Raw genomic sequence first — 24533 nt, 5'->3', positions numbered from 1 at the left:
TCCAGGGTGGGGCAGGAGTGAGAGATGGTGAGGTGGGAGGACAGAAGAGGGAAGGGACAGCTGCCTGCCCTCTCCATGCCAGGTGCCACGTGCACAGGTTGGGGGGAGTGGGCGAGTCACGAGGCGGTGGCGTGCCTGGCTCCTGCTCCGCTGTTTACCAGCTGGGAGAGAGAGCAAGAGGAGGTGCCAGGGAGCCTCCTGCTGCAGCCTGGCCCCCGGCCAGCCGCCTCTTGGGTAACCAGGAGAGCCAGGCCCAGCTAATCAAACTCTGGGCCGAGGCAGGGCAGGAGAACCCACAGAGGCCTGGTGCCTTGACCATCCCTGGACTCCAGGGCGGCCTCGGTGTGCGCAGGCTCTGCTGGGGGTGACGTCTCTGCTCTCCTCTGCTCCCCTATTGCGCCCCTGCTCCACGCTCCCCCACCCCTTCCCCTGCCCACGCCCTGCCCAGACCTGGGGCCTGTGGAGCCTTGCAGACCAGGAGGTCCAGGGAAAGACAGCCGGCAAAGAAGGCCTTGTCTTCAAGGAACCAAGAGCCCTGGAGGGAACGGACCCCAACACGCCCCTCCTCGCTATCCTCTCCTCCCTCTCTCCCCTGCTCTGGTGGAAACCACAGATTCTCAAGTCTCAAGGACCTGGGTTCAGATCCTGGCTCCACCATTCATTGTGTCTGTGCAGGTCGTTCAGGGAGCATCCCTGGGTTCAATAGCGAATCTGGAATGATCACTCACACAAGGATCTGGCAGGGGGCCTAGTACACAGCAGGTGACAAATAAACACTCCTTCCTCTCCTTTGGCTAATGCTGTTTCCCCTCAAGGCTCCTCACTCGGGCCCACTCATCTCTCCCATGTCCCCTCCTGGTGCCAGGACGCTCTGCCAGCCACTCCTCTCCCCTGCCTGCTGACGGCCAGGTGTCCCTCCCTCCTCCTCCTCCCTCCCCTGGGCCCTGCTCCCTGCCCTCCTGGGCAGCCAGGGCAGCCAGGACGGCACCCAGGGAGCTGCCCCATGGACAGGGCCCCACAGAGACCCCACCGAGCCTCACGGGGTAAGAGGCCCGTGGCCGTGCAGGCAGGTGGAAGGGCCTGCCAGGAGGCTCAGAGGAAGGCAGAGGTGGGAAGGGAGGGGGAGGGACGAGGGGGCAGGTGGGCTGGCAGGGAGAGCAGGGGCCAGGCAGGCCAAGTCGACACGGAAGGCTGCGGGGATAAGAGAGGAGACACAGGAACAGGGGAGCCCCCACCAAGGGGGGAGAAAGGGAGAGTGGAGAAGGGACAGGTCGGGTGGGGGAGGAGGGAGAGCAGGTCAGGAAGCTGGCCCACGCGAAGGGTCCTCCCCGCAGGTGGAGGGGACGCGGCTTCGCTGGTTCCAGCCAGCCAGGCCCCTGGGCAGCAAGCGGGAGGCAGGCCACTCCACCTCCTTCCCTGGGCAGTGGAGGACCTGTCCTGCCTTTGAGGAGTGGCGGGGGAGGGGAGGGTGGCCGCCACACCCTGTCAGCTGCCTGTGCCCAGGAGCCTGGCACTTTCCTCCCTGCCGGCCTAGGAGTGTGAGGTTTCATTTCTGCACAGAACGTGCGGCCCAGGGCCAGGGGAAGGGGACAGAGAGCCCGGTAGGCCTCCGCCCGCCAGAGGACTAGGTCAGGCACCCCTGGGAGCAGGACTCCCTGGACGCAGCTTGGCTGGCTGTGAGGACCCAGGGGAAGCTGAGGGCCAGAGCTGCCCAGCTCCAAGGCCACCTGGTGGAGGAAGACCAGCTGGCTGCCCGGGCAAGCAGGGGAGCACCCACACCGGGGTGAGGCTGGAGGAGGACGGGGTGCCACGTCAGTGAGGGAATTGGGTGGAGCCCAGCAGCACTGGGGGCGTGGCCGCTGGAGCAGGTCTTCCCTCCATCCCCGCAGAGCCCTGGCCACCAGGTGCAGGAGACCTACCTGTGGACGGCCTCTCCTGGGCAGAGGGACAGTGGGAGGGGTGGGCAAGATACTGGGGAGGGGTATTGTGTCCGGCTTGGACAGCAGAGTGACCCCCACCAACCACACTCCAGCCAAGACTCCACTCAGCAGCTCCCCAGGGATCTGGGGGTCCCTGCATCCTTGCAAACCCCCACCACCCACCTTGCCCCCTTCTGCCTGGTCTCTACTCAGATCCAGAGCAGCAGCAGCAGCAGCAGCAGCAGCAGCACAAGGATTCCTCCCCCTGCAGGCCAGTGGGCCAGGGAAGCCAGGGAAGGGTCTGCATTTACAGATGGCCCCAACATCCCCTCTGCCCCGCCCCCAGCCCCACGTCTCTGGGACTCCCTGGCACTTTCAGGCCTGGATAACCCACCGAGGGATTTCCTTCCCACAGAGATTCACCGTGGTTGGGCTATTTCCTGTGCCCCTCCAACGTGCCAGGTGCTACGGAGGGTCCTGGAACGGCTGGGACTTCGTAGCACAGGTCATGGCACATTTATGGCAGTTAGGTGATGCAGCGGGGGCCGGGCAACCAGAGGCAAGATGCTGAGTGCGGGGGGGGGGGGGGGGACCAGGGCAGGGGGATGTCATGGCAGCTTCTTACATAACCTGAGACCCAAGGGATGAGGAAGGTTGGCTGGGCTGGGGGAAGGACAGTCCAGGCAGGAGGTGCAGCCCGGGAAGTCCTGGAGGCTCTCTGAGGAACCAGAGAGGGCTACTGTGACAAAAGGACAGAGAAGGAAGCCGAGAGGGCGCTGCGGCGCTGGACGCCGCTGCTCAGTGCCAGGCTCTGCTGGGCAGGCGGAGGTGGGACCCTCTGAGTGGGGGGGTCCCGGGACCCTTCGGTCTCTGACGCAGATCCCTGTCTTCTCTTCACAGAGCTACTGGCTGCAAAGAAGACCCATACTTGTGAGTAGGGACTTGGGGACAAGATCTGGTGCTGGGGTGTGGCCTGACAGGACTCAGCCAGGGTCCTAGGAGGTTTGCGTCGGAGGTGGGCACAGCGGTTGGATGGAGGTGGAGGAGCCGGGCAAAGATGGCTCGGGCCTAGAGAGAAGTGGAGCCTGGGGAGGCGGGAGGGGAGGGGAGGGGAGAGAACCAGGGGCCAGGGCAACGGGAGGAGGTAAGGAAGAAGCCGAGTAGCACAAGGGAAAGGGACCATCAGCAGAGCAGAGCAGAGATGCCAGACAGAGCAGGGGACAGGCTCCAGTGCTGGCCCAGGAAAGGGCTGAAATGGAGAGGTGGGGGGCAGGGGTGGCCTCAGAAACTGCCACAGTGGAGGCCCCAGGGCCTGCGCCGGGCTTTGCGGCAGCAGGCCGGGTTTGGTGTTCACGTCTGTGGTTAACACATCCTGGGGTGTGAACAAGCCTGGAGCCAGGCTGTGCAGGACTGAGAGCCCGAGAGCCTGCGTCTCCGTAGGAAATAGAATGGACAGGGACACTCTGTCCCCCCCCCCCCCCCCCCGCCCAGGGCCTGAAAGACTGAGAATACATCATGTGAGGAGGAGGCTAGTGCTCAGGAAGGACTTCCCAGTGGACATTAGCGAGTGAGCATCCTCTCTGGGGACCTCTCAGCACATCGGATCTACTCTCCTTGTTTGTGCAAGAGGCTAGTCCCCCAGCAAGTGTACCCACGCCACCTCTGTCCCAAAGCAGATGCCCAGCATGCCCTCAACAGGCTGAGGGTACTCTGGAAAAACATTCTGTAGGCATGAGCCTTGAGCCGAGGAGTTTGTCTCTGGAGGTAGAAGAGGCCACTTCCGCTTCTGCCCGGCCCTCACTCGATTGCCTGCTGCCCCTGAGTGCTCCCGGCCATCCCCAGAGCCTCTCAGTGCTGAGCAGAAACCTCTCAGACGGCAAAGCGTCAGCCTTCTCTCTGAGGCTGGGGGACCAGGGCTGGGGACCCTCCAGGATGCGACATCCTCCCAAGGGGGGGCAGTTTGCTTTCTCAGCACAATCCTGATCGGTGCCTTGCCTGCCGCTAGCCACAGGGCCCCACGGAAATGCTGAGCAGGGCCCTGGGAGAAAAGCGGGTCAGAGAGTGACGCGGGCGAGCTGGGGGAAGGGGGTGGGGGGGAGTAGGGGGACTTTTTGGAACAGCAGGAACTGGGAGACCCAAACCCCATTCCTATCCTTAATCCCCTCCCTCAGAACCCTCAGCGGGGTGCATACCTCCTAGCCTGTCCCTAGTCCCCTGGCCTTTCACAGCTATCCAGAACCCCACCCGTGAGAGTCCTCAGGACTCCAGGCTGACAGTCCTTCCCCCAGCCGACTGCCCAGCTCCTGAACCCCCAGGAAGGCCAGCAGAGAAAGACTTGTACCTGGCTGAGATCAAAGCTATCCCAGGAGTTTGGCCCAGTGAATTCAGGAGATGTGAAGGTCGCCCCAGGTCAAGGAGCCGGAAACGACCCTCTAAATTGAAACAATCTCAAGAAGGGGACCCAAGATGAGGAACCCATGGGGGACCCCAGACCAAGAGGGACCCTGAGGAAGGACCTTCCAAGGCTAAGGTACCCCACAAAGCAGATAGGAGGCTAAGAGGGTCACTGAAATTGTCTGGCCAGTTAGTAGGGCCCCCAGACAAAGCAAATCTACAGAGAAGCTCACATGGTAAGAGACCTCCCAGGCTCGGAACACCCTCCAACGCAAACCTTCCCTCCAGTGTGATCTGGAGCCGATCTGCCTGGGCTTGGATTCTATCTTTACCTCTTATTTGCTGTGCGACCTTGAGCAAGTTACTTAAATCCTCTGTGTCTCACTTTCCTCATCTTTGAAATGGAGATAATGGTAGCTACCTCATAACGCGTTTTGTGAGGGGCCTGGGGTAGTGGCTCAGTGGTAGAGCGCTTGCCTAGCACGTGTGAGGCACTGGGTTCCATCCTCAGCACCACATAAAATAATTAAATAAATTATAAAGGTTAAAAAATCTATTATTTTTTTTAAATAAGTATTTTGTGAGGATTAGATAATCCACGTAAAACATTTAAGGCCATTTCTGGCACGCAGTAAGCACTATTACTGAGAGGTGGATGATGATGATGATGATGATGGTGGTGGTGGTGGTGGTGGTGATGACTGCATTTCAATTTTAGTAATTAAGCTCTTCAGGAAATTTCTGGTGGACCAACCCCTCCTTGCAGACCTGGGCATTTGCCTGATGCTCCGGTTAGTTCCGAGGTTCCCCAGCCCAGGGTGTACATCACACCTGCAGGAGGGGTGTGGGTGTGGCAGGGAGTTGGGGAGACAGTCTCCCCGACCACACGACACTGGGCGCAGCCGTTGGCAGTCTACAGGGTCTCAGGTGGCACATGCCACCAACGGGGGCACACATCCTGTGACTTACCTCTGGAACATCCCTGTCCCTGGTGTCCCCTGGCAAAAAGGGTCAGGCTCGGGGTCCTCAGGGAGAGGGGAGTGGGAGTCTGGCCCCGCGTTCTCGCCAGCTCCGCCCTGGCTCCCCAGCCAGAGCTACCCTGGCGAGTGGAAACAGCTCTGACCACGTGTGGCTGTCGCATGTGGTTTTGGAATTTTCCAACGCCCCTGTGATTGGCTGCCCCGCCCCTCACACCCTGCCCCAAGCCCAGATTGGCCACGTGGGGCGCCTGTCATCCTACCCACTGCACCCCTTGGGGGGAGCCGGGTGGGGGGTTGTCACTTGGCCACCTGTGTGGCGCAGAGTTTAAACCCCCTGCCCAGAAGCCCAGAGCTAGGTGCAGAGCCGCAGCCTGAGGCGCTGAAGGCCCCACCCCCTCCGCTGCCAGCTGCGCCCCAGCCTGGACCAGCCCTGCCCAGGACAGGGTGCCGAGGCGGCAAGGCCAAGGCTCAGTCATGAGAAGTAAGTGGACGGACGGGGCTGGGAGCCTCTGGGCAGGAGGAGGTTTGGGGGACAAGCTGAGGATGCCTCCCTGGCTGGGTGTGTCCTGGTCAAGGCCAAGAGCCAGGGAGGTGGGTGGAGTAGGCAGGGAGTCCCACTCCCCAGGCAGCTCCCTCACCCAAGGTCGCTAAAGGACCGGTGAGGAGCTCCCCATCATCATGAGGTTTGGAAAGAGGCTGAGCCCCCGCAAGGGGCGGTGCTGAACCTCAGAGCACACAGCTGGGAGCCCATGGAGGCTGGTGACTTCCAGGGCCTCTGAAGGAACTCGCGGGTGACCCAGCGGGTGCACACCTGGCCCCTATCTGTTTCCCCCTGTGCCTCTGAGCTTTTGGGGAGTGGGGCCTACAAGGAGGCCGGAGGAGCGTCTGTGGCCTGAAACAGGACAGCAAGGCTGCAGGAGTGGGGTCAGAGTCCCAGCGTCTAGGCCTCAGGGTCATCACACTTCCTGCCCCCCAGGGACATGAGGACCGAGTGTGATCCAGGCAGTGTGTGTGTGTGAGTGTGAGTTCCTGCAGGTCCAGCTGCCCATTTGATGGGGATGAGGGTAGTGGAGATGGGAGCAGAGAGCCCTCGGCTTCACTCCCTTCCTGGCTTGGAGCCCTGAGCCCACAGCTGGTGGGCAGACGTCCAGAGGCCCTGTGTCTGCCAGCTGAGCCAGGGTGGCAAATCACGTCAGGGAAGCCAGAGAACCTCTCAGAGCCCTGGGTGAAGGAGGAACAGGCAAACCTGTGTTCCTGTGGCCTGAGGCCTGAGGCAGCCCCAGCTTTGACCCTGGACCTTCCCACAAGCCACACAAGGAAGGCCACATTGGGCCCCGGAAAGACCCACGGACTGAGCGTCTAATGACCAGGGTCTGGTGCCACCTCTATTACTACCTAGCCGTGTGACCTTGGGCAAGTTACTGGGCCCTGGTCTCTTGCTACAAAACAAGGTAGCCAAATTTAAAAGCAAAATAAAAACCAACTATGGATAGTCTTCCAGTGTTTTTATTTTTTTATTTTTTGGGTACTAAGGATTGAACTCAGGGGCACTCGGCCCCTGAGCCACATCCCCAGCCCTGTTTTGTAGTTTATTTAGAGACAGGGTCTCACTGAGTTGCTCAGTGCCTCACTTTTGCTGAGGCTGGCTTTGAACTCACGATCCTCCTGCCTCAGCCTCCCTAGCCACTGGGATTACAGGAATGCGCACTTTTAAGAGCCCAGGATCAAGGACAGAGCCCTGGTCCCCAAGTTAGGCATCTCCAGGGGCAACGAGAGAGTCTCAGCTCGCAGAGGGCAGAAGCCAAGGAGGCCACGCCAAGACAGGGTCTCTACTCTGGTGATCAGGCGGGAGCTGCAGTGCAGGTAGATGAGCTGAGGTGAATGAGAAGATCCGAAACCTTCCAAACCCTTCTGTTTCCCTTCTAGCTCCTCCCCATGGGCAGCAAAGGTTGGAAGCTCGTCTTCCCAGAAATGGCCCCAAATCAGCACATCAACCCTCGGTAGGGTGCCATGATTGGGTGTGTTTCAAGCCCGCAGGAGGTCCGGAGTCCCTGCAGTGGCTGAGGGAGACACTCTGCATGGCATCCACTCCCCGCCACACACAGACAGCCCCACTCAGGGGTGTAGGGAGGTTCTGGGATTAAACTCCAGGGCACTCGACCACTGAGCCACATCCCAGCCCTATTTTCTATTTTATTTAAAGACAGGGTCTCGCTGAGTTGCTTAGGGCCTCACTTTTGCTGAGGCTGACTTTGAACTCGCTATTCTCCTGACCCAGCCTCTCGATCCACTAGGATGACAGGCCGGTGCCACCGCGCCTGGCTTACAGCTCCACTCAGGCTGCTGGTAGGAGCGGGTCTCCAATTTGGAGGTTGTGCCACTGGTCCTTCTCACCTAGGCATCTCTGGGTATCCCAGAGCCCCATGTTCTGACCCTAGTGAGTGCCTGTGACCACCAGCTGGGGCGAGTCAGGGGCACAGGCTGGGGACTGGAACACACCGAAAGACCAAAAGCCAGACACACGGGAGCAGAAACAGCCCATGAGATAGAGACGCAGAGGCTGAGCTCCCAGGACAGAGACCCTGAAACACACAACACAGGCCTGACGTCAGGGTGGAGGTGTGGGAAGGAAACACAGGTCGCGGAGACGGGAAGCCCAGAGAGAGCTGGAGTGTGAAGCTCAAGGCACAGCACAGAGGATGGAGGGAGTCTGCCAGCCACAGGGAGGGCAGCCCGCACCTCACCTCAAGGGGCACAGCAAAAGGAAGGAGGCCTTAAGACCCTGGGCCTGGACCTGGGCTGGAGAAGAGCGGCCAAGGGGTGTGAGGTTACGTCCAGCCTCGGCTCTGCGCTCAGCTTCAGTGTGGTCATGATAACGAGGAGCCATGGGCCGGAAAGAACTCCCAGTCCCAGGGTCACAGATCTCACCCTGAGGGTCCAGGCCACCCAGGGACTCTATGAAAGGCTTCCTCCTTCCTTCCATCACTCCTGCACCGTCCTCTGTTGTTCCTCCCACTCCAGCCCAAGGTGCAGGATGCGCAGGCCTGGCCCTCCCGGTCACAGCGAGGACCCCTGTGCAGGTCCTGCTGCTCCCACGGAGCCACCCCTGCTGCTGAGTCACACCAACAGGGAGCAGGGACTTTCCCATGCTGAGAGCTCGCCAAGGAAGACAGCCTGGGGTCTCGCTGCGTCCCCAGTGGCTAGTCCTTTCTGAGACCCGGCCTCCGCCGTGCAGCCCCTTCCCCGGAATCCCAAGGCTCCAAAGGGCTGGGGATGCCCCCGGGGAGGACGGACAGTCGCAGGGCAGGGCCTCAGGGCCAGCCTCTCTGGATCCATGACTTCCTGGAGCCGCAGAGGGCGCCCTGGGGAGGCAGGCGAGGGTCCTGGAGGCCGAGGAGGCCCCTGGCAGTGAGTGGGGGGCTCCTCAGCTTCCTCCGGTGATTCGTCCCCTCCCCCATCCACTGGTTGTTTTCACTTGATTCTTCTGTTTCCCCTCCTTCCTCCTGTCCCAGACTGCGGGGGTGGCGGGGGCAGCAGGAGAGGGTTTCAGGTGGCTGCCTGTCTTTCATGGCTTCTCAAAACCCCAGACTCTCCCTCGCCCACCTGAGTTTTAGCTTCACTGTTTTCTCAGCGCTAGGATCGGGCATATTAGCAGAAAATTCTCCTCAGGGGTGGGGGGAGGGCCGCGCCTGGGTGGGGTGGTGTCAGCCAGGTACCGCGGTGGCACTGGCCCTACCTGGGCCTCCCTCTCCCCCTCCACTGCGGTGGCGCCCACCACCTTGGTTTCCAGCTTTGCAGAAGCTGGGGGAACTGAGAGCTGAGAAGGAGGGAGGCTGGTGACAGGTGAGGGCCACAGGGGACCCTGGCTGGAGCTGTGGTCTCAGTGGGAAGAGAAGGGGCCCGGGCTAAGAAAGGGGCTGCAGTCCTATTTCTTACGCATTCATGCAGTCATCTCTGCAAAGAGAAGCCTCCCAAGAGGGAAGCCCAGTCCACAGCCTCCGGGAGCAGTGATGGTCCAGGGTGCCCTAGTCAGGAGCTCTGTGGCCGTGGACAACTGGTCTGATGTGGGTCCGAGAAAATTGAATCAGGGCAGGAGGGGCTGTGACCATGCAGGGAAAGCCGGGACAGAGGGACTGTCTCTCTGGGTCTTTGTACCGGACATGAGCTTCGGTTCTGGGGGTCTCCTCCCTCAATTCCTGACCTAGCTCCCCAGTCTCGCTCACAGGTGTCTCCTGAAGCCAATGGCCTCTCCCACCGTGTTCTTGGTGCATCCGGGTTTGGTGCATGGGGTTTATAGCGTAAAGGTTGAGGGCCCTGGCTCCAGCGTGACAGAGACCTAAGTTCAAATGCCACATCTGCCCCTTCTGGCTGTAGAACCTTAATCGAGCCACCTTTTCTCGGTAGGCCTGGGTTTTTCTCATCTGTGAAAAAGGGTTGGTGCGAGTTGTACCTATGTCATGGACTGTCGTGATCATTACAAATATATGCAAAGTCTGGCATAGAGTAAGACTGCAACCCAGGAGGAACAGGCCGAGCCTCAGACCCGCAGGACTCCGAGGAGAGATGAGGACCCCAGGGTTCCTCCGTCTGAACTGTTCTCCACCTGCCTAGGGCTGTTCCGGAGTTTGAGGGGCGAGATCCCCCCGGGTTGTAGCCCCTCCTCTGCTCCTACCACTTCCTCTCTGTGGCACAGGGCACCTGGACAGGGCCCAGAGCCAAGCTCTGGATACATTCAAAGAGCACTATCAATGAATCTCGCAGCTGCAAGAGGGTGAGGTTAGAGGAGTTTGGGGGCAGAGGGGGTCTTCCTCTACCATATTTCTCCTTGTAAGAGCTTCTCTAGGAGGATGCTCCCCGGAGAGCCTCCCATCCCTGAAGCAATGCAGAGGAGAGTCGTACCCTTTTACACTGTGTTTTGCTTTGGATTTTTTGTGCCCCTGGGTATCAAACCCAGCACCTCACACAGGCTCGGCAAGTGCCCGTCCACTGAGCCACAGCCTCAGCCCTTCGTTTTCTTTTCCTAGGACTGCATCAGAATGACGTTCTAAGGGTATCCTGGGTGTCAGGAAGACACAAGAACGAGCTCAGTGAACTGGAGGGTAGCTCAGAGGTAGGGCTCGGACTTAGCATAGCTGAGGCCATGAGTTTAGTCCCGGGCACCAGAAAGAAGAAAAAAAAAAAAAAAAAGAAGGAAAAGAAAGAGCTTAGGAAGAGATTATCAGCCCTGCTGGTCCCTCTGGGAGGAGCAGCCTGCCGTAAAAGCAGGCAGAGGGACTAAGTTTTTGCTACTCAGACCAGCAAACTTGGGGACCCATTGGGAGCTTATTAAAATGAAGAATCTCGAGCCCCACATCAGCTCTCCTGAGCAGGAACCTACTTTTTTGTTTTGTTGTACGGTTCCGGGGATCAAACCCAGGACCTCGTGCATTTCAGGCAAGTGCAGTGCCACCAAGCTACAAACATCCCAGTCCCCAGGACATACTTCTAACCAAGTCCCCAGGTGCCCTGGTTTGAGAGGTAAAAGGCTAGATCATCCAGTCGCCACCATCATGTGTCCCTGGGCTCTTGTCTCTCCTCTTGGAAACGTGGAACTGGAGGGATTTCTTCTGGGAAGCCTTAGGAGAGAGTTGCGGGGAAGAGACAGAGATCTTCCCAAGGAAGCAGTGAGGGAGGGGGCAGAGATGGGGCTGCTGTGGGAGCCGGGGAGGCAGGGGCTGGCCTCACGGTTCCTGACCTCTGCTGGGCTCCAGTTCCTGGCACTGTTGGGCCGTAAGATGGTAAGTTCCTGGCAGGCCAGGCTCCCAGGCAACAGTTTGAGTAATCGTGTGATTACTCAGCTCCCCCTCCCCAATCTGGGTTCCCACCACTTGCTGCCTTGGGGGCTGGCTGCAGGGGTGGGTCTTGAGGTGCTTCTCGGCTCCTCTCATCACCCCCCGCCCCTGCCAGGCCCCTTCCCATGCCCCCTCCTCCCCTCCTCCACAAGTCACAGTCACTCAGCACCCGGTACTTTCTCTTTGAGGTTTAGGGTGGATGGCACTGAAGGGGGTGCAGGTGGCAGGGGAAGGGGAGGAGGACGGAGGCCTGACAGTGCTGAGGGTTGGGCGCCGGGCCAGGACAAGGCATGAGTTTTCCTGTGACACCTCAGCTGTGTGGCCCCTCCGTCACTAGGTCTATCTCTGTTTTTGTTTTGTTATTTTCCCAGTCCCCAAACTCAGAGAGGCCGGAGGGTATGACCCTTGGAGCCAGACTCAAGGCGCACTTCTGCCTTGGGCTGTGGTTGGGGAAGATGGAGGAGAATCTGGCCTGGTAGCTGGGGCCGAAGGCTCTTGTGTCCCCCAAATGTCAGTATTTGTCCTTGGGTGGCCACACTTTCCATGAGAAGGACAAGGTCTTGGTGACACCGTGGTGAGGTTTCTAGGGCCAGGACCAGCAGTGGGTCAGGTGTGGTATGGACGGAGGTATGTCTGGGGTCACCCATGTGGTCAGCTCACACACGCATGCGGATGTGGCTCTTGGAGAAGGGAAGAGACAGGGAGGCCTGTGGTTGGCTGCTGGGCCAGAGCCCGAGTTCCCACCGTGGCTTGGCCTAATCTCCTTCCCGCTTGCTTTTTTTGGGTGACCCACGTTGGTTTCCCCCCCTCTGGCCTTTAGGTCACTGAAGAGAGAGATACCACAGTGTTGGAGGGGAAGGTGTTGGGCAAGAGCAGAGTCTGTGGGGCCCAAGAGCCTCTCACGGTCCCCAAATGTCCACGGGTTGCTTTGCTTCACTTTGGTCACCTGGCAAACACGGCTTTGCCCCTCCGTGGGTCTCTCTGGTGACGTCATTTGTCATGCTGCACTACCTGGGGTCACCCCAGAGACTGGCATTTTTTTTTTTTTATCTTGATCTCATTGCCGGGTGGAGAGAGAATGCGACTGGAAGCTCGAGCCCCACGTTGTGCCCTCTTCTTTTCTCTTTTCTCCTCTGTCATTGAAATCTGCTGGTAATTTCCTGGAAAGAATCTGAAATCCTCCTTTGCCCTCTGGTCCTGGGGTGACCACAGCTCACTGAGCCGGTGCTGGGCGGCGAGTGCCGCTTAGAGGGGGGTAAAGGACTGAGATCCAATGGGAGGATTTCAGACCCCCATTGCCCTGTCCCCAAGAGGAGGCCCCTGCACACTCTGACTCAGCTCAAGGCTGGCCTGCAAGGACGGTGGCTTAAGGGGAGTAGAAACAACATTTCAGGAGAGAGGAGGGCAAGCCACGGTCTCCCTCTCCATCTCACGTCAGCAGGCCCTATGTGTGACCAGGGCCAGCCTGAGACTGGACAAAAGCTCACAGGAATGTAGATTTCTCCTGCCAAGGGACACTTCCTCTGCCCTTTAGGATGTGAGATGTGTCACAGATGAGGAGCTTTGACCCTAGACCATTCTTCCAGCTCCACCCCTGGCCTCCCCACTCGGAGGGGAAGCCAGCAGTTCATTTATGGTGAAAAAGAGACCCCTATGTCCTCAGAAGTGCTCCTCGGCACCTGAAATAACCAGGGATCCCAAGCTTTGTCCAGGTACCTTTCAAGGATGGGCTAGGAGGAGGCCTCTGGCCAGTAGCTGGACACTCAACAGAAAGTCCTGGGCATTACAGAGGACAGGAACCTGGAGCCAACAGCAGACCACAGGGGAGGGCCAGCAGGCAGAGCTTACGCTGAGCTCAGTGGAGGACAGAAGACGGGTCCTAGTGCCCAGTGAGCAGGCTCTAACACACAGATAGACACATGTGAACACTGCTATAAGCAAACATGCCACACATACACACACACACCTTCAAACATGCCCACTGGTAAGTGTGTCCCGGAAGCCACATACACAGAAGAGTATAACGGACAGCTTAAGGGCACAGAGATGGAGCCTGGCTCTCAGGCAAACCGGCTGTGTGACGGGCCCTAGTCCTTCATCCACCAAGTGAATGGGTGAGTGAGATGGTCTCTAGTCTCGGCCAGTTCAACAGGCATGATCTGTTGGACACAGATGCCTTTATACACGCTCTTATACGCTGAGACATGGTCACCTCTTTCGGCTGGAGGGCCAATGGCCGATGAGCCCTATTGGGTTCTCGCCCTGGGCTCCGAGGCATCCAGCAGAGCTGGGTTGTTGAGCCCCACTTTCCTGGGCTCCATCTCTAGCTCCTTCCTAGCCTCTCCCTATCCACTCTGTGAACCCCACTAGGGGCTCCTGGGCTCTGTGCAGCCCCTCCCCAGCCTTCACGTCTGGCTGAGGATGGCCGGCACCTGCTGGGTGCACACATCTTCCTGCCATGCCCCACACTCTGTCATGGGGGCCAAGCCCCGTGGGGGAGGGAAGCACAAAGGAAGCCCCTCACGCGCGGGAAGCAGGTGCTGCGAGGCAGTGAGTCTCCTGTGGCCCACGGCAAGAGGAGCAACCCAAGCTACTCGACTTTACGGGCTGAGCAGGTGGCTTCCCTGCAGCTGCTCTTTCGGCCTCTATACTGCTGATCCAACTCCCCCAGCCGCCCCCTCCAAGCCTCTCCTCTGTGAAACAAAAGAAGCCTCTTCAGGCCCTTTGCTGAGAAGCATCTGCCTCTTGGCTTCTCCTTCCACTTTGCGAGGAGTGAGCAGGAGCTGGCTGGAGAAGTCGGGGGCCACAGAGCCTGCGCCCGCAGCCCAGCTCCGTGGCGGAGGAGCGCAGCAAGACTCCTGCGCTGACCTCCTTCTTTCTCTCTTCCAGCACAAATTGAAGTAATCCCTTGCAAAATCTGTGGGGACAAGTCGTCGGGGATCCACTACGGGGTCATCACCTGCGAGGGGTGCAAGGTGAGTCGTAGGCGTACGTATCAACACACGCACACAGACTCTCTTCGGGGATGGAGGGCGAGGGGCTTAAGGGTGTCCTTAGTGGTGCTTCCCTGGAGGCCCTGAGCCCTGGAGGGCAGCCTCTTAAGCTGGGGAAGTGATTGCAGCACAAATAACAATCACACCATGAAATGGAGGTGAGAAAGGCGGGTATGTCTGGGGGTGGAGAAAAACAGGAGCCAGTGTTTGCGGCTGGAAGCCCCTAGGACAGAGCTGGCCAGGATAAGAAGTCGAGGCCTCCCCTCCTTCCCCAGGGCTTCTTCCGCCGGAGCCAGCAGTGCAACGTGGCCTACTCCTGCTCCCGGCAGCAGAACTGCCCCATTGACCGCGCCAGCCGCAACCGATGCCAGCACTGCCGCCTGCAGAAGTGCCTGGCGCTGGGCATGTCCCGAGACGGTGAGGTCCCCTGGAGCCCGGGCTGGCCTGCACGGCGCCCTCCACAGTCCCTCTCCATTCCCCTCACACCCCTCTCTTCTCTCTGAGCTTCTCCCTTCTGAGCTCTTCCGAAACTCCAACTTGAGGTTCTACTCTGCAAGCTTCTCCCAGATCCTGGCCTCCGCACGCTGTTCCCTCTGGTCCAGCGCCCATCCTGTTCCCTCCTGCCCCGTCACCTTAGTTTAGAGCTCCAGCTCCCTCCCTGGACCCCATTCCTATCCTAGGACACAGGACTGTGGCTGGAACAGGACCAGAGCCTGAGAATGACCCAGAAGCAGGGGCATGGTGGGCGGTACTGGTGATCCGAGGGCTTGATCCACCCCCCTCACCACAGCAGCTTGCAGGTCCCCCTCGTGCCCCCACTCGGAGAAAGCCCAGGGTGGGGCCAGGGGGTGCATGAGACGATGGGGAGCCAGAAGGAGCCTGTCAGCACTTTTCAGTGCTCAAAATAACAAAGTGAAAGAAAGGAAACATGCAGGGGTGCAAGGGGCAGGCGGGGCAAGGGGCTGTGCCCCCACACCTGGGAGGGGTGGGGGGGAGTGAAAAGGCAGGAAAGAGAGAGCAGAAGAGGATGTTCAGAAGCCAGCCACGGAGCCGGGTTGGGCTGTGGTGAGTATCTAGGTCACCAGGGAGCCTGCAGCCTGACCACAGGGAGACCTGTGTTCTCAGCCCTCTTCTTCCTCTGGCCCTCACAGATAGCGAGCTGACCCCGATTACAACCTGAGGCCGTCTCTTCTTGATCCCCCCCAGCCCCAATCTCAGGAGGCCAGAATCCCCAGCCAAGCCCACGGCTTACATTCTGCCATTATATGAAACTGGTTTACAACTTAGAAGATGTAGTTTGGGGGATGGAATTGGCAGCCAGGACAGAGTCTGAAAGGGACAGGAGTCAGGGGGTGGGAGGAGCCTTGAGCCTCAGTTCCCAAAAGGGGAGTGCAAGGCTGGAGAGCTGAGCCTGGGATCAGGAAGCGCCAGGTCCATCCTATGATAACCCGGTGCCTGTTGACTCCTCCGTGAACCGCGTCTTCTGCCTCCTAAACTCCTGGTCCCTGTACTTCCTCCAGCCGTCAAGTTCGGCCGCATGTCCAAGAAACAGAGGGACAGCCTCCACGCAGAAGTGCAGAAGCAACTGCAGCAGCAGCAGCAGCAGCAGCAACAACGGGAACAAGTGGCCAAGACCCCTCCAGCAGGGGGTCGTGGAGCGGATGCCCTCACCTACACCTCGGGGATCCCAGACGGGCAGCTGCCTCTTGGCGCTTCACCTGACCTGCCCGAGGCCTCCGCCTGTCCCCCCGGCCTCCTGAGAGCCTCTGGCTCTGGGCCATCGTATTCCAACCACTTGGCCAAGGCAGAGCTCAGTGGGGCCTCCTTCCACCTTGAGTACAGCCCAGAGCAGGGCAAGGCGGAGGGCGGAGAGGGCATCTACAGCACGGGCAGCCAGCTGGCCCCTGGCAGAGGCGGACTTCATTTTGAGGGACCCAGGCATCCTGGGCTGGGGGAACCTGGACAGGGTCCAGATGGCTACTACAGCCCCAGTTTCCACAGCATCCCAGAGGCACCGTATGCCTCCCTGACGGAGATAGGTGAGCAGCTGCGGAGACCGTGGGGTGGTGAGGAGGAGGAGGAGCTTCTGCCAGGAGCCCTGTCGACCAGACATGAGTGCCAGGGAGTGGGGGTTCAAGGCAGGAGGCAGAGAGGGAAGGGTCCTTGTGTGGGCCGGGGAAGGACTGGCTGACATCAAGTGTGCCTCCTTCTTGCCCCAGAGCACTTGGCACAGAACGTCTGTAAGTCCTATCGAGAGACCTGCCAGCTACGGCTGGAGGACCTGCTGCGGCAACGCACCAGCCTCTTCTCCAGGGAGGAGGTGACCAGCTACCAGAGGAAGGTGAGGCCGGGAGACCGAGCATGAAGGGAGGACATGTCACCATCCCTGAGGGTCCAGAGATGGCTACCAGCGCACCCAGGGGCGGGGTAGGCAGGGAATTGCAGAGAGACACAGGCTGCCCAGCAAGTGTGCGTGCCGCTTTTAACTATGGGTTTGCGTCTACATGTCCATCTAAAACTTGGCGGATGATGACTGAGAGCTTTTCCCTGGCCCCTGCCTATCAAAATTTCATGCAGTTTCAACTGAACCTCCTCCACCACCCACCTTCACACGCTCCTTCTTGCCCCTCTGTTGGTACCAACAATAATCAGAACCCCGAGGACTGATGGTTCAACACCCCTTTTCTGCCAAGCATTGTGCTAAATGCCTCACACAGATTGTCTTCAACCCTTCCAACTGTCAGACTTTGAGGGTGGCCTTTATTCCTTTGTACCCCGACTCCCTTCGCACTGGGAATCGAACCCAGCAGTGTTTAACCCCTGAGCCACATCCCCAACCCTTTTTATTTTGAGGCAGGGTCTCACTAAGTTGCTGGGGCTGGCCTCAACTTGGAATTCTCCTGCCTCAGCCTCCTGAGTTGCTGGAGGAGTGAATCACTGCACCTGCAACGTTTATTAATATTTTTAACAAACTAGGACACTGAGTTCAGAGAGGTTAGTAGACTTATTCAAGATCACAAGCGGTAAAGCCAAAGTCAAGTTCAGATTCATCAGGCATCAAAGTTGATGCTATCTTTTCTGTTACACTCTGACAATACCGCCTGCTCTAAAAGCACTCATTTGGCACTTCACATTTGCTTCTCTAGGTTATCAAGACCTTGATGATGTCCTTTTTTGGATTGGGGGAGGGGAACTCGACAAAATGCAAATTGTCTGAGGGTAGAGCTCTATCTCATACATTTTTTATTTCCCCACAATCGCAGCACCAGGAGCTGGTGGGTGCTTAGTAAGTGCGACTGGCTGACAGGAATTGACCCCTAAGTGCATTTTTGCTAAGAATAGGCTTTTTAAAATGCCAGTGTTAGCTGGGTGCGGTGGCGCACACCTGTGATCCCAGGGACTCAGGAGGCTGAGGCCGGAGAATCACAAGTTCAAGGCCAGCCTGGCAATTTAGTGAGACCCTATGTCAAAATAAAACAGGCTAGGGGTACAGCTCAGTGGTAGGATGCCCCCGGGTGGTGCAATCCTTAGGGGGTTCAGAACCCTTGGCAGGGAGGGCGGAGGCTCGGGAGGGTCAGTCGCCATGTTCCGCCGAGGGCTCCAGCCAGACCTTCCTCCCCTGCAGTCCATGTGGGAGATGTGGGAGCGCTGTGCCCACCGTCTCACTGAGGCCATTCAGTACGTGGTGGAGTTCGCCAAGAGGCTCTCAGGCTTTATGGAGCTCTGTCAGAATGACCAGATCGTCCTGCTGAAAGCAGGTGTGCAGGAGGGGTGGGCAAGCCCAGGGGAGGGGCGACGGGGCCCACGCAGAGGGAGGTGGCCTAAGGAGATCAGGGCCCTGAGGGTGTCAGAGGTGGGTTCCTAGCTTTGCTTGGTGCTGCCTGTCCACTGTCCTCCCCCCTCCAGGAGCAATGGAAGTCGTACTGGTCAGGATGTGCCGAGCCTACAATGCTGAGAACCACACAGTCTTTTTTGAAGGCAAATACGGTGGCGTGGAGCTGTTCCGAGCCTTGGGTGAGGGGCAGGGGGAAATGAGAGAGAGGATTCTCATGCCAACCCCATTCAGAGTTTTGTGACTCGGGCACCCTCTTGGCAGGGTCGACTGCCGCGTGCCCCCCAAACACCCAGAGGGCGTTGTCCTGGGCACCACGGTCTCCCCCACCCCTCTCACCCTCTCGTTTTCATTCCATCAGGCTGCAGCGAGCTCATCAGCTCCATCTTTGACTTCTCCCACTCCCTCAGTGCCTTGCGCTTTTCTGAGGACGAGATCGCCCTCTACACAGCCCTTGTTCTCATCAACGCCAGTGAGTGCCACCAGGCTTGGGGAAGGGACTCTTAGGTGGTCTAGGCTCCGCAGACACGGAGGAGCCCGGGCCTTCTGATGTGGTGAAGTCTGGGAGATTGCTTGAAATCGCAGAACGAGCCTGCTCAATAGTGCTATCAAATAAAATGAGTTAAACTGAAGATTGAGTGGTGCCTCCGAGGAGCACGGGAGCAGCACAGGGTGGGGCTGCAGAAATGGGGAGCAGTGAAGCTGGGAGGAGAGGAGCCCCTTCCACGTAGAAATCAATCTGGCTGTTGGTGTAGGTCAGAGGTTCCGCGGTAGCACGCGTTGGAACCACCTGGGGAACTTGAAAAGTCTATTGGTGCCTGGATTCCACTTGCAGACACTCCAGTGTAATTGATCCGGGGTGCACCCAAATTTTTAACAGCCCACCCCAGGCCGCCAGGTTGAGAATCACTGTTCTGTGTGAATTCATTTGCGGGACTCTGGATATCTTCTCCACCGGGCTGGAGAGGGCTGGGCTGAGCCAACTGAATGCTAAGTGTTCCAAGAACCCGGGGAAGTGGGGCTGGCTGCTAACCTGAGTGTGCAGGTCAACAATATCAGTCTTCTGGCTCTGCCAGTAAGTAGGGACCTAAACATGCTCCTGGAACTAGAGATAAAACTTTAAAGGTGACTTCTGGATATTTTAGGGAAGTGGGGCAAAACACGTGGTTTGGGTGTTGAAGTTAGCCACAGATGGCCGCAGAGGCCCTGGGTGGGCCGAGTGGCTTCAGAAAGGCTATCTCCTATCTGGAACCATTCTTGTCCGGGGGCAGGGAGCCCTCTTCCAACCCTTCCTTAGCCCCCAGGTCGAATCCTGGTGCCTAGCATTGAATGGGCCATGGGAAATGCCAGGTAACCCAAGAGAAGGTAGCTGGGAATTAGGAGGTGAGAAGTTCCCATTGCTTTCCTCTCTCCCCAGTTTCTCTTGGAGACAACTAGCCAAGCCCAAGGTCCCAACACACACACACACACACACACACACACACACACACACACAAGATGGCCTCTCTCTACTAGATATCCTTTTGCTGGGAGTGAATGTCCATGTTCTCTCTGTTCTCGCTCCGGTCCCACCCCCTCCTTCAGATCGGCCAGGGCTCCAAGACAAAAGGAAAGTGGAACAGCTGCAGTACAATCTGGAGCTGGCCTTTCATCACCATCTCTGCAAGACTCATCGCCAAGGCATCCTGGCAAAGGTAGGCGCAGTCCCCGGGGTAGAAGAGGCCAGGCCCAGGGCCAGATCTGTGACATCAGAGCTGGTGACATCAGGGCCAGGGTCTGCGGGTGCAGAGGAGAGTGTGCTAGAGTGCCATGTTGTGTCAGAGAGCTCGCAACAGCCGTGGGAACTGAGGGGCCGAGCAGCGACTTGTGTGTGCACAGAGATGGAAAGTTAGGGAGCCTGGAACTGGGAGGCACTTCCAGGGAGCAATTCAGTTTAATATAGCCAACACTTACCGCACCTGCTTTACCAGGCACCGTGGAAAGATACAGAGATGCTGTTCTTGCTCCTGCCAAGACAGCCTGATCTGGTACGAAGAGGCTCGTGGACCTTCTGATATGACTCTAGTATAGAACAGAACGTGATATGTGATGAACAAAGTGCTTTCCTGGTAGATTCTGTCATCCTCTCAGCAACCCAGTCAATAGGACAGGTGTTAAAGACACCCTGCAGCAATAAGGAGACTTCAGTGACCTGTTTATATCATTCATTAAGCCATAAATGCAAGATTTAACCCTAGTGCTCTTTCCACGACGTCCCTATGCCCCCAGTAAATTACTATAAATGATTTTGAGGAAAATATGAGTGCCTAGAATAGAGAATAAAAACAATTTGAGGGTCAAAGGAGGAGGGGATCATAATGCTTCCAGAGAAGGTTTTAACAGAGGTCTGAGAGGACGGGGCAGGCGACCCAGGGCTAGGGAACAACATGAGCAAACTGACGATGCGGCCGGGCACGGTGGCATGTGCCTGCGAGCCGACCCACCTGGGAGACTGAGGCAAGAGGATGGCAAGCTCAAGGCCAGCCTCGGCAATTCAGTGAGACCCTGCCGCAAAAATTCGAAAGTAATTTTAAAAGGGGCTGGGAATGTAGCCCAGTGGTAGAATGCCCCTGGGATCGATCCCCAGTGTTGGAAAAATAAATAAATAAATGAAACAAAGGAGAATAACTCAAGACACTCCTTTTACTAATGTGTGAGATCAGGATTGGACGATGAGGCAAAAGACTCACAGAAGGTAAGTCTAAAGTTTAAGTCAGAAGAAAACCAGAGGACTTTTTAGGGCCGTCTGAAAGAGTTAGGGCTTGGTTTCTATGCAGTGGGAGCCCCAAAGGATAGAGGGATGATGTGATCAGCCGTTATTTAGAGAATTCACTTTGGAACCAGTGGAAGGAACCATTTATGTCATCCTTCAAGTGGGCCTCTGTTACGCATCAGGCTCAGTGCTAGGTGCTAAGGACACAGAAACGGCTTCTGTGTCACTTGGACTGTTAGAGAGGTCACCTAACTGGACCGCTGTGCCACCCTCACCTGCCCTGTAATGCCACACAGAACCCACTCAGCATCCACGGTGGCCTTTTTAAGGATGAAATCCCATCCCATCCCACTCCTGTTCCCAACCCTCCTGGGGCTGGGATTCAGATGGCGCGTCTGTGTCATGGCCCACTGGCTTCGTGACGTAACACTGTCTTCTTTGCTCACTCGACCCCCCACTGCCCCTCACCCCTGTCCAACCACCTGGCCTCCCTGCTGTTCCGAGAGCGTGTCAAGATCAGCTGTGTCTCAGGGCGTTGGTGCCTGCCGTTGCCAGAGCCAGGAGGTTCTCCCCCCACCCCCCCACCCCCCCACCCCCCCCCCCCCGTTACCCAATGACTGACCCCCTCCCTTCACTCCAGGGAGGTTTCCCCAACCAAGTTCTCCTCTAAAGAAGCCCTCTGCTCTTCACCCCGCCTTGATTCAGTTTAGCTTGGGTCATTGTGGTTGGTTTGTTTTGTGGTACTGGGCCTTGTGCGTGTAGGCAAGTGCTCTTCCACCCAGCTACAACCCCGGCCCTGCTTAGTTGTCTTTAAAGGACTTAGCAACACAGGACATACACTCCCGGGTTGCTTCACAGCAGGAGTGTGCCCACCGCATCCTTCCCTGGTTTCTCTGTTGAGTGTACTTACTGGTAGAGCCACTAACCCTTACGGTCCTGTGGGACCACAGTAGTACCCGTGGTCCGCTGTTTTTCCCAAAATGTCGTTGTGTGGCCGACATCACTGATCTTTTCTCTGGTTCCCTCACTTATGTGGAAATGTAATAAAAGTAGAGATTTTATATCAGACTCATGAGTCACCTGAGCCCATCGTAGCACCTAGCACAGATTCAGAGTTTTTCAAAAAAATATTCGTTGAGTGAACGAAGCTATTATAATAGCCAAACTCAGAGCACAGCAGTCAACCCCCAAGACAGCGAATTCCCAAGTCAGGGGGATTCCAGGCTGCCTCTTCCCCGTCACCTTCCCAGGCAGAAAGGTCAGCTAGCAGGGGCAGGTGATGGCCGGAGAGGTTTGGGTTTTTGTTTGTTTGTGTGTGTTTTTTTGGTTTTGTTTTGTTTTGTTTTGGTACTGGGGATTGGACCCAAGGGTGCTTTACCACTGAGCTAAATCTCCAGTCCCCCTTTTTTAAATTTATATATAACAGCAGAATGCATTACAATTCTTATTACACATCTAGAGCACATATTTTCATATCTCTGGTTGTATACACAGTATATTCACAGCAATTTGTGTCTCCATACATGTACTTTGATAATGATGACCAGCACATCCCACCATCATTAATTACCCCACGCCCCCTCCCTTCCCCTCCCACCCCTCTGCCCTATCTAGAGTTCATCTGTTCCTCCCCTGCTCCCTCTCCCTGTCCCACTGTGAATCAGCCTCTTTATATCACAGAAAACATTCATCCAGCCCCTTTTTGTTTTTTACTTTGAGTCAGGGTCTCACTAAGTTGCTCAGGGCCTTGCTAAGCTGCTGAGGCTGGCTTTGAACTTGCAATCCTCCTGCCTCAGCCTCCTGAGTTGTTAAAATCACAGGTGTGCACTGCACCCCTGCACCCAGGAGCCTGCAGGAGACCTTTTTTCGAAGGTCTCCCTGCCTCTGTCTTCTTGTGGGCTTCTGTGCCTTCTTCATCATCCCTTGGCTGAGGGGTGCAGGGGTTGCTCTACTACCTGCAGCATCGGGCACCTGCTTAGAAGTCTTTTTATTTCAAACAAAGAACTATTGACATTTGCCATGAGCCATGAGAGGTACAGAGTATGCAGAGAGACGATATAGGAAGGCAGACAGATCGGATCCTTTTCCTACAAAGAGGTAAGTACCTGAGGAAAGCCCAGAGGAAGGGCATTTAACCCAGACAGAGGAGAATCGGGGAACTACTGAGGCGGGCAGGGAGGGCTGAAGGGGTGATACTTGAAAGTAAGAATTAGTTAAGCAAAAGAGTTAGAAAGGCGTTGCAGATGACTGGAACAACAAGAACCCAAGTCGATTTTATGAGTAGCAGGAACACAATTTGGGGACTGCACCCAGAAAACATTCAGTGGTCTCTCATCAGCTCTCACTTGCCTTGTATTTTCCGAAGCTTTTTTTTTTTTTTTTCCCTAGTACTAGGAATTGAACCCACTGAGCCCCAGCCCCAGCCCTTTTTACTTTTCCATTCTGAGATAGGGTCTCACTAAACTGCTGAGGCCGACAGAGAACTCATGACCCTTTAACCTCAGCCTCCCGAGGGGCTGGGATCAGAGGCCTGGGCCTCGTGCCCCACTCATACTTTGTCACTTCTATCAAAGAGATTCTGACGGATCCAAAAGCGCCAACGCGTAAGAGGAAACTGAGGAGTGACACCTTGTCCTGGGAAGGGTGAGGTCCGCTCTGGGGACCCGGGAGCACTGACCTCCTTCCCTCTTTCCCCCTCCAGCTACCACCCAAGGGGAAGCTCCGGAGCCTGTGCAGCCAGCACGTGGAGAAGCTGCAGGTCTTCCAGCACCTCCACCCCATCGTGGTCCAAGCTGCTTTCCCCCCGCTCTACAAGGAGCTCTTCAGCACTGAAACCGAGTCCCCTGAAGGGCTGTCCAAGTGACCTGAACAAGGATGCCTTCCTCCCCCTTCAGCCTGCTAGCCCCCCCCCACGGACCTGGGTTCACTCTCAGCCTTTCTCTCCCCGTGTCTCTGGAGGGCGGGCCCCAGCAATTCTCTGGGAATGAGCAAATACTGAGACTGATTTCCTACCCCCAGATTTACCTGCCAGTGGGTCACCAGCCGGCGGGGGGGGGGGTGGAAGAACCCCATCTCCAGCCTTGGCCCTGTTCTGTCCCATTTCCCACACCCTCCACCAGTCTTCTGGGAGTATGGGGTGGACGGGATGTAAGGACCTCTAGGAGGACCAAGGTGTCCTCGAGAAAACAGGGCATCCAGGGCGCCCTGGATGAGAAGAACCCGACTCTGGGCTCAGAAGCTGGGAACAGGCCTGTGAAATACCTCATTGCATTTCCCCCTGAGCTTCGGCTGGGGGAGATGGATCAAGCTCAGAGACGAGTGGCAAGAGCCCAGGGGCAAGAGCCCAGAAGGACCTGTATATAACATGAATCTGGATCCTTAAATTTTCTGCCTTCTTTCTTCCTCTCAGTTCAGCAAAGAAGTTGTTGGGCACCCTGCCCTTTTCCTGGGATCTAAATAACCTGAATATAATGCTGGGCACAGTGGCACACGCCTGTAATCCTAGAGGCTCGGGAGGATGAGGCAGGAGGATCACGAGTTCAAAGCCAGCCTCAGCAATGGCGAGACGCTAAACAACTTAGTGAGACCCTGTCTCTTAATAAACTACAAAATAGGGCTGGGGATGTGGCTCAGTAGAGTTCAATCCCTGGAACAACAACAAAAAACACACACACACAAAAAAAAATAATAATAATAAGAATGGGAAGGGGGTGGAGGAAGGGGGATAATTGTCAGGGGATTTGGGTGTGAAGGGAGGGTAACACAGTGGGGGCCAATAGCCACAGGTCAAGAGATACAGAGGTCAAGAAGAACCCTTTTATGCGCTCTTTAA

At 57.2% G+C, this 24533-nt stretch overlaps 1 protein-coding gene across 2 annotated transcripts; it reads left to right on the top strand.

Annotated features, from left to right (window-relative positions):
* The first annotated feature begins 947 nt into the window (after window positions 1-947).
* Window positions 948-24084, top strand: Rorc (RAR related orphan receptor C). 2 transcript variants are annotated; one of them, XM_076861910.1, is made up of 11 exons: window positions 948-1043; window positions 2820-2849; window positions 14014-14099; window positions 14393-14534; window positions 15638-16156; window positions 16337-16458; window positions 17743-17875; window positions 18024-18095; window positions 18311-18421; window positions 19534-19643; window positions 23403-24084. In XM_076861910.1, exons 1-11 carry the CDS (start codon window positions 1004-1006, stop codon window positions 23562-23564), a joined length of 1527 nt encoding a protein of 508 aa, XP_076718025.1. In that variant the 5' UTR covers window positions 948-1003; the 3' UTR covers window positions 23565-24084. The 2 variants fall into 2 exon arrangements, with proteins under 2 accessions (XP_076718025.1, XP_076718024.1); XM_076861909.1 differs by having other exon boundaries at window positions 18024-18131.
* Window positions 24085-24533: the final 449 nt, after the last annotated feature.

Source organism: Callospermophilus lateralis, chromosome 7 (assembly GCF_048772815.1).
Source record: "Callospermophilus lateralis isolate mCalLat2 chromosome 7, mCalLat2.hap1, whole genome shotgun sequence".
Lineage (NCBI taxonomy): Eukaryota > Metazoa > Chordata > Mammalia > Rodentia > Sciuridae > Callospermophilus > Callospermophilus lateralis.
The sequence above is the reverse complement of the archived record's forward strand: the minus strand, read 5'-3'. Positions and strand labels throughout refer to the sequence as shown.

Excerpts from the sequence above, each read along its gene's own strand:
- Rorc (XM_076861909.1), top strand. The coding sequence starts at position 1,004 with ATGGACAGGGCCCCACAGAGACCCCACCGAGCCTCACGGG. Across the intron at positions 16,459-17,742 it reads TGACCAGCTACCAGAGGAAG|TCCATGTGGGAGATGTGGGA; the intron begins GTGAGGCCGGGA and ends CCTCCCCTGCAG. Across the intron at positions 18,132-18,310 it reads GGAGCTGTTCCGAGCCTTGG|GCTGCAGCGAGCTCATCAGC; the intron begins GTGAGGGGCAGG and ends TCATTCCATCAG.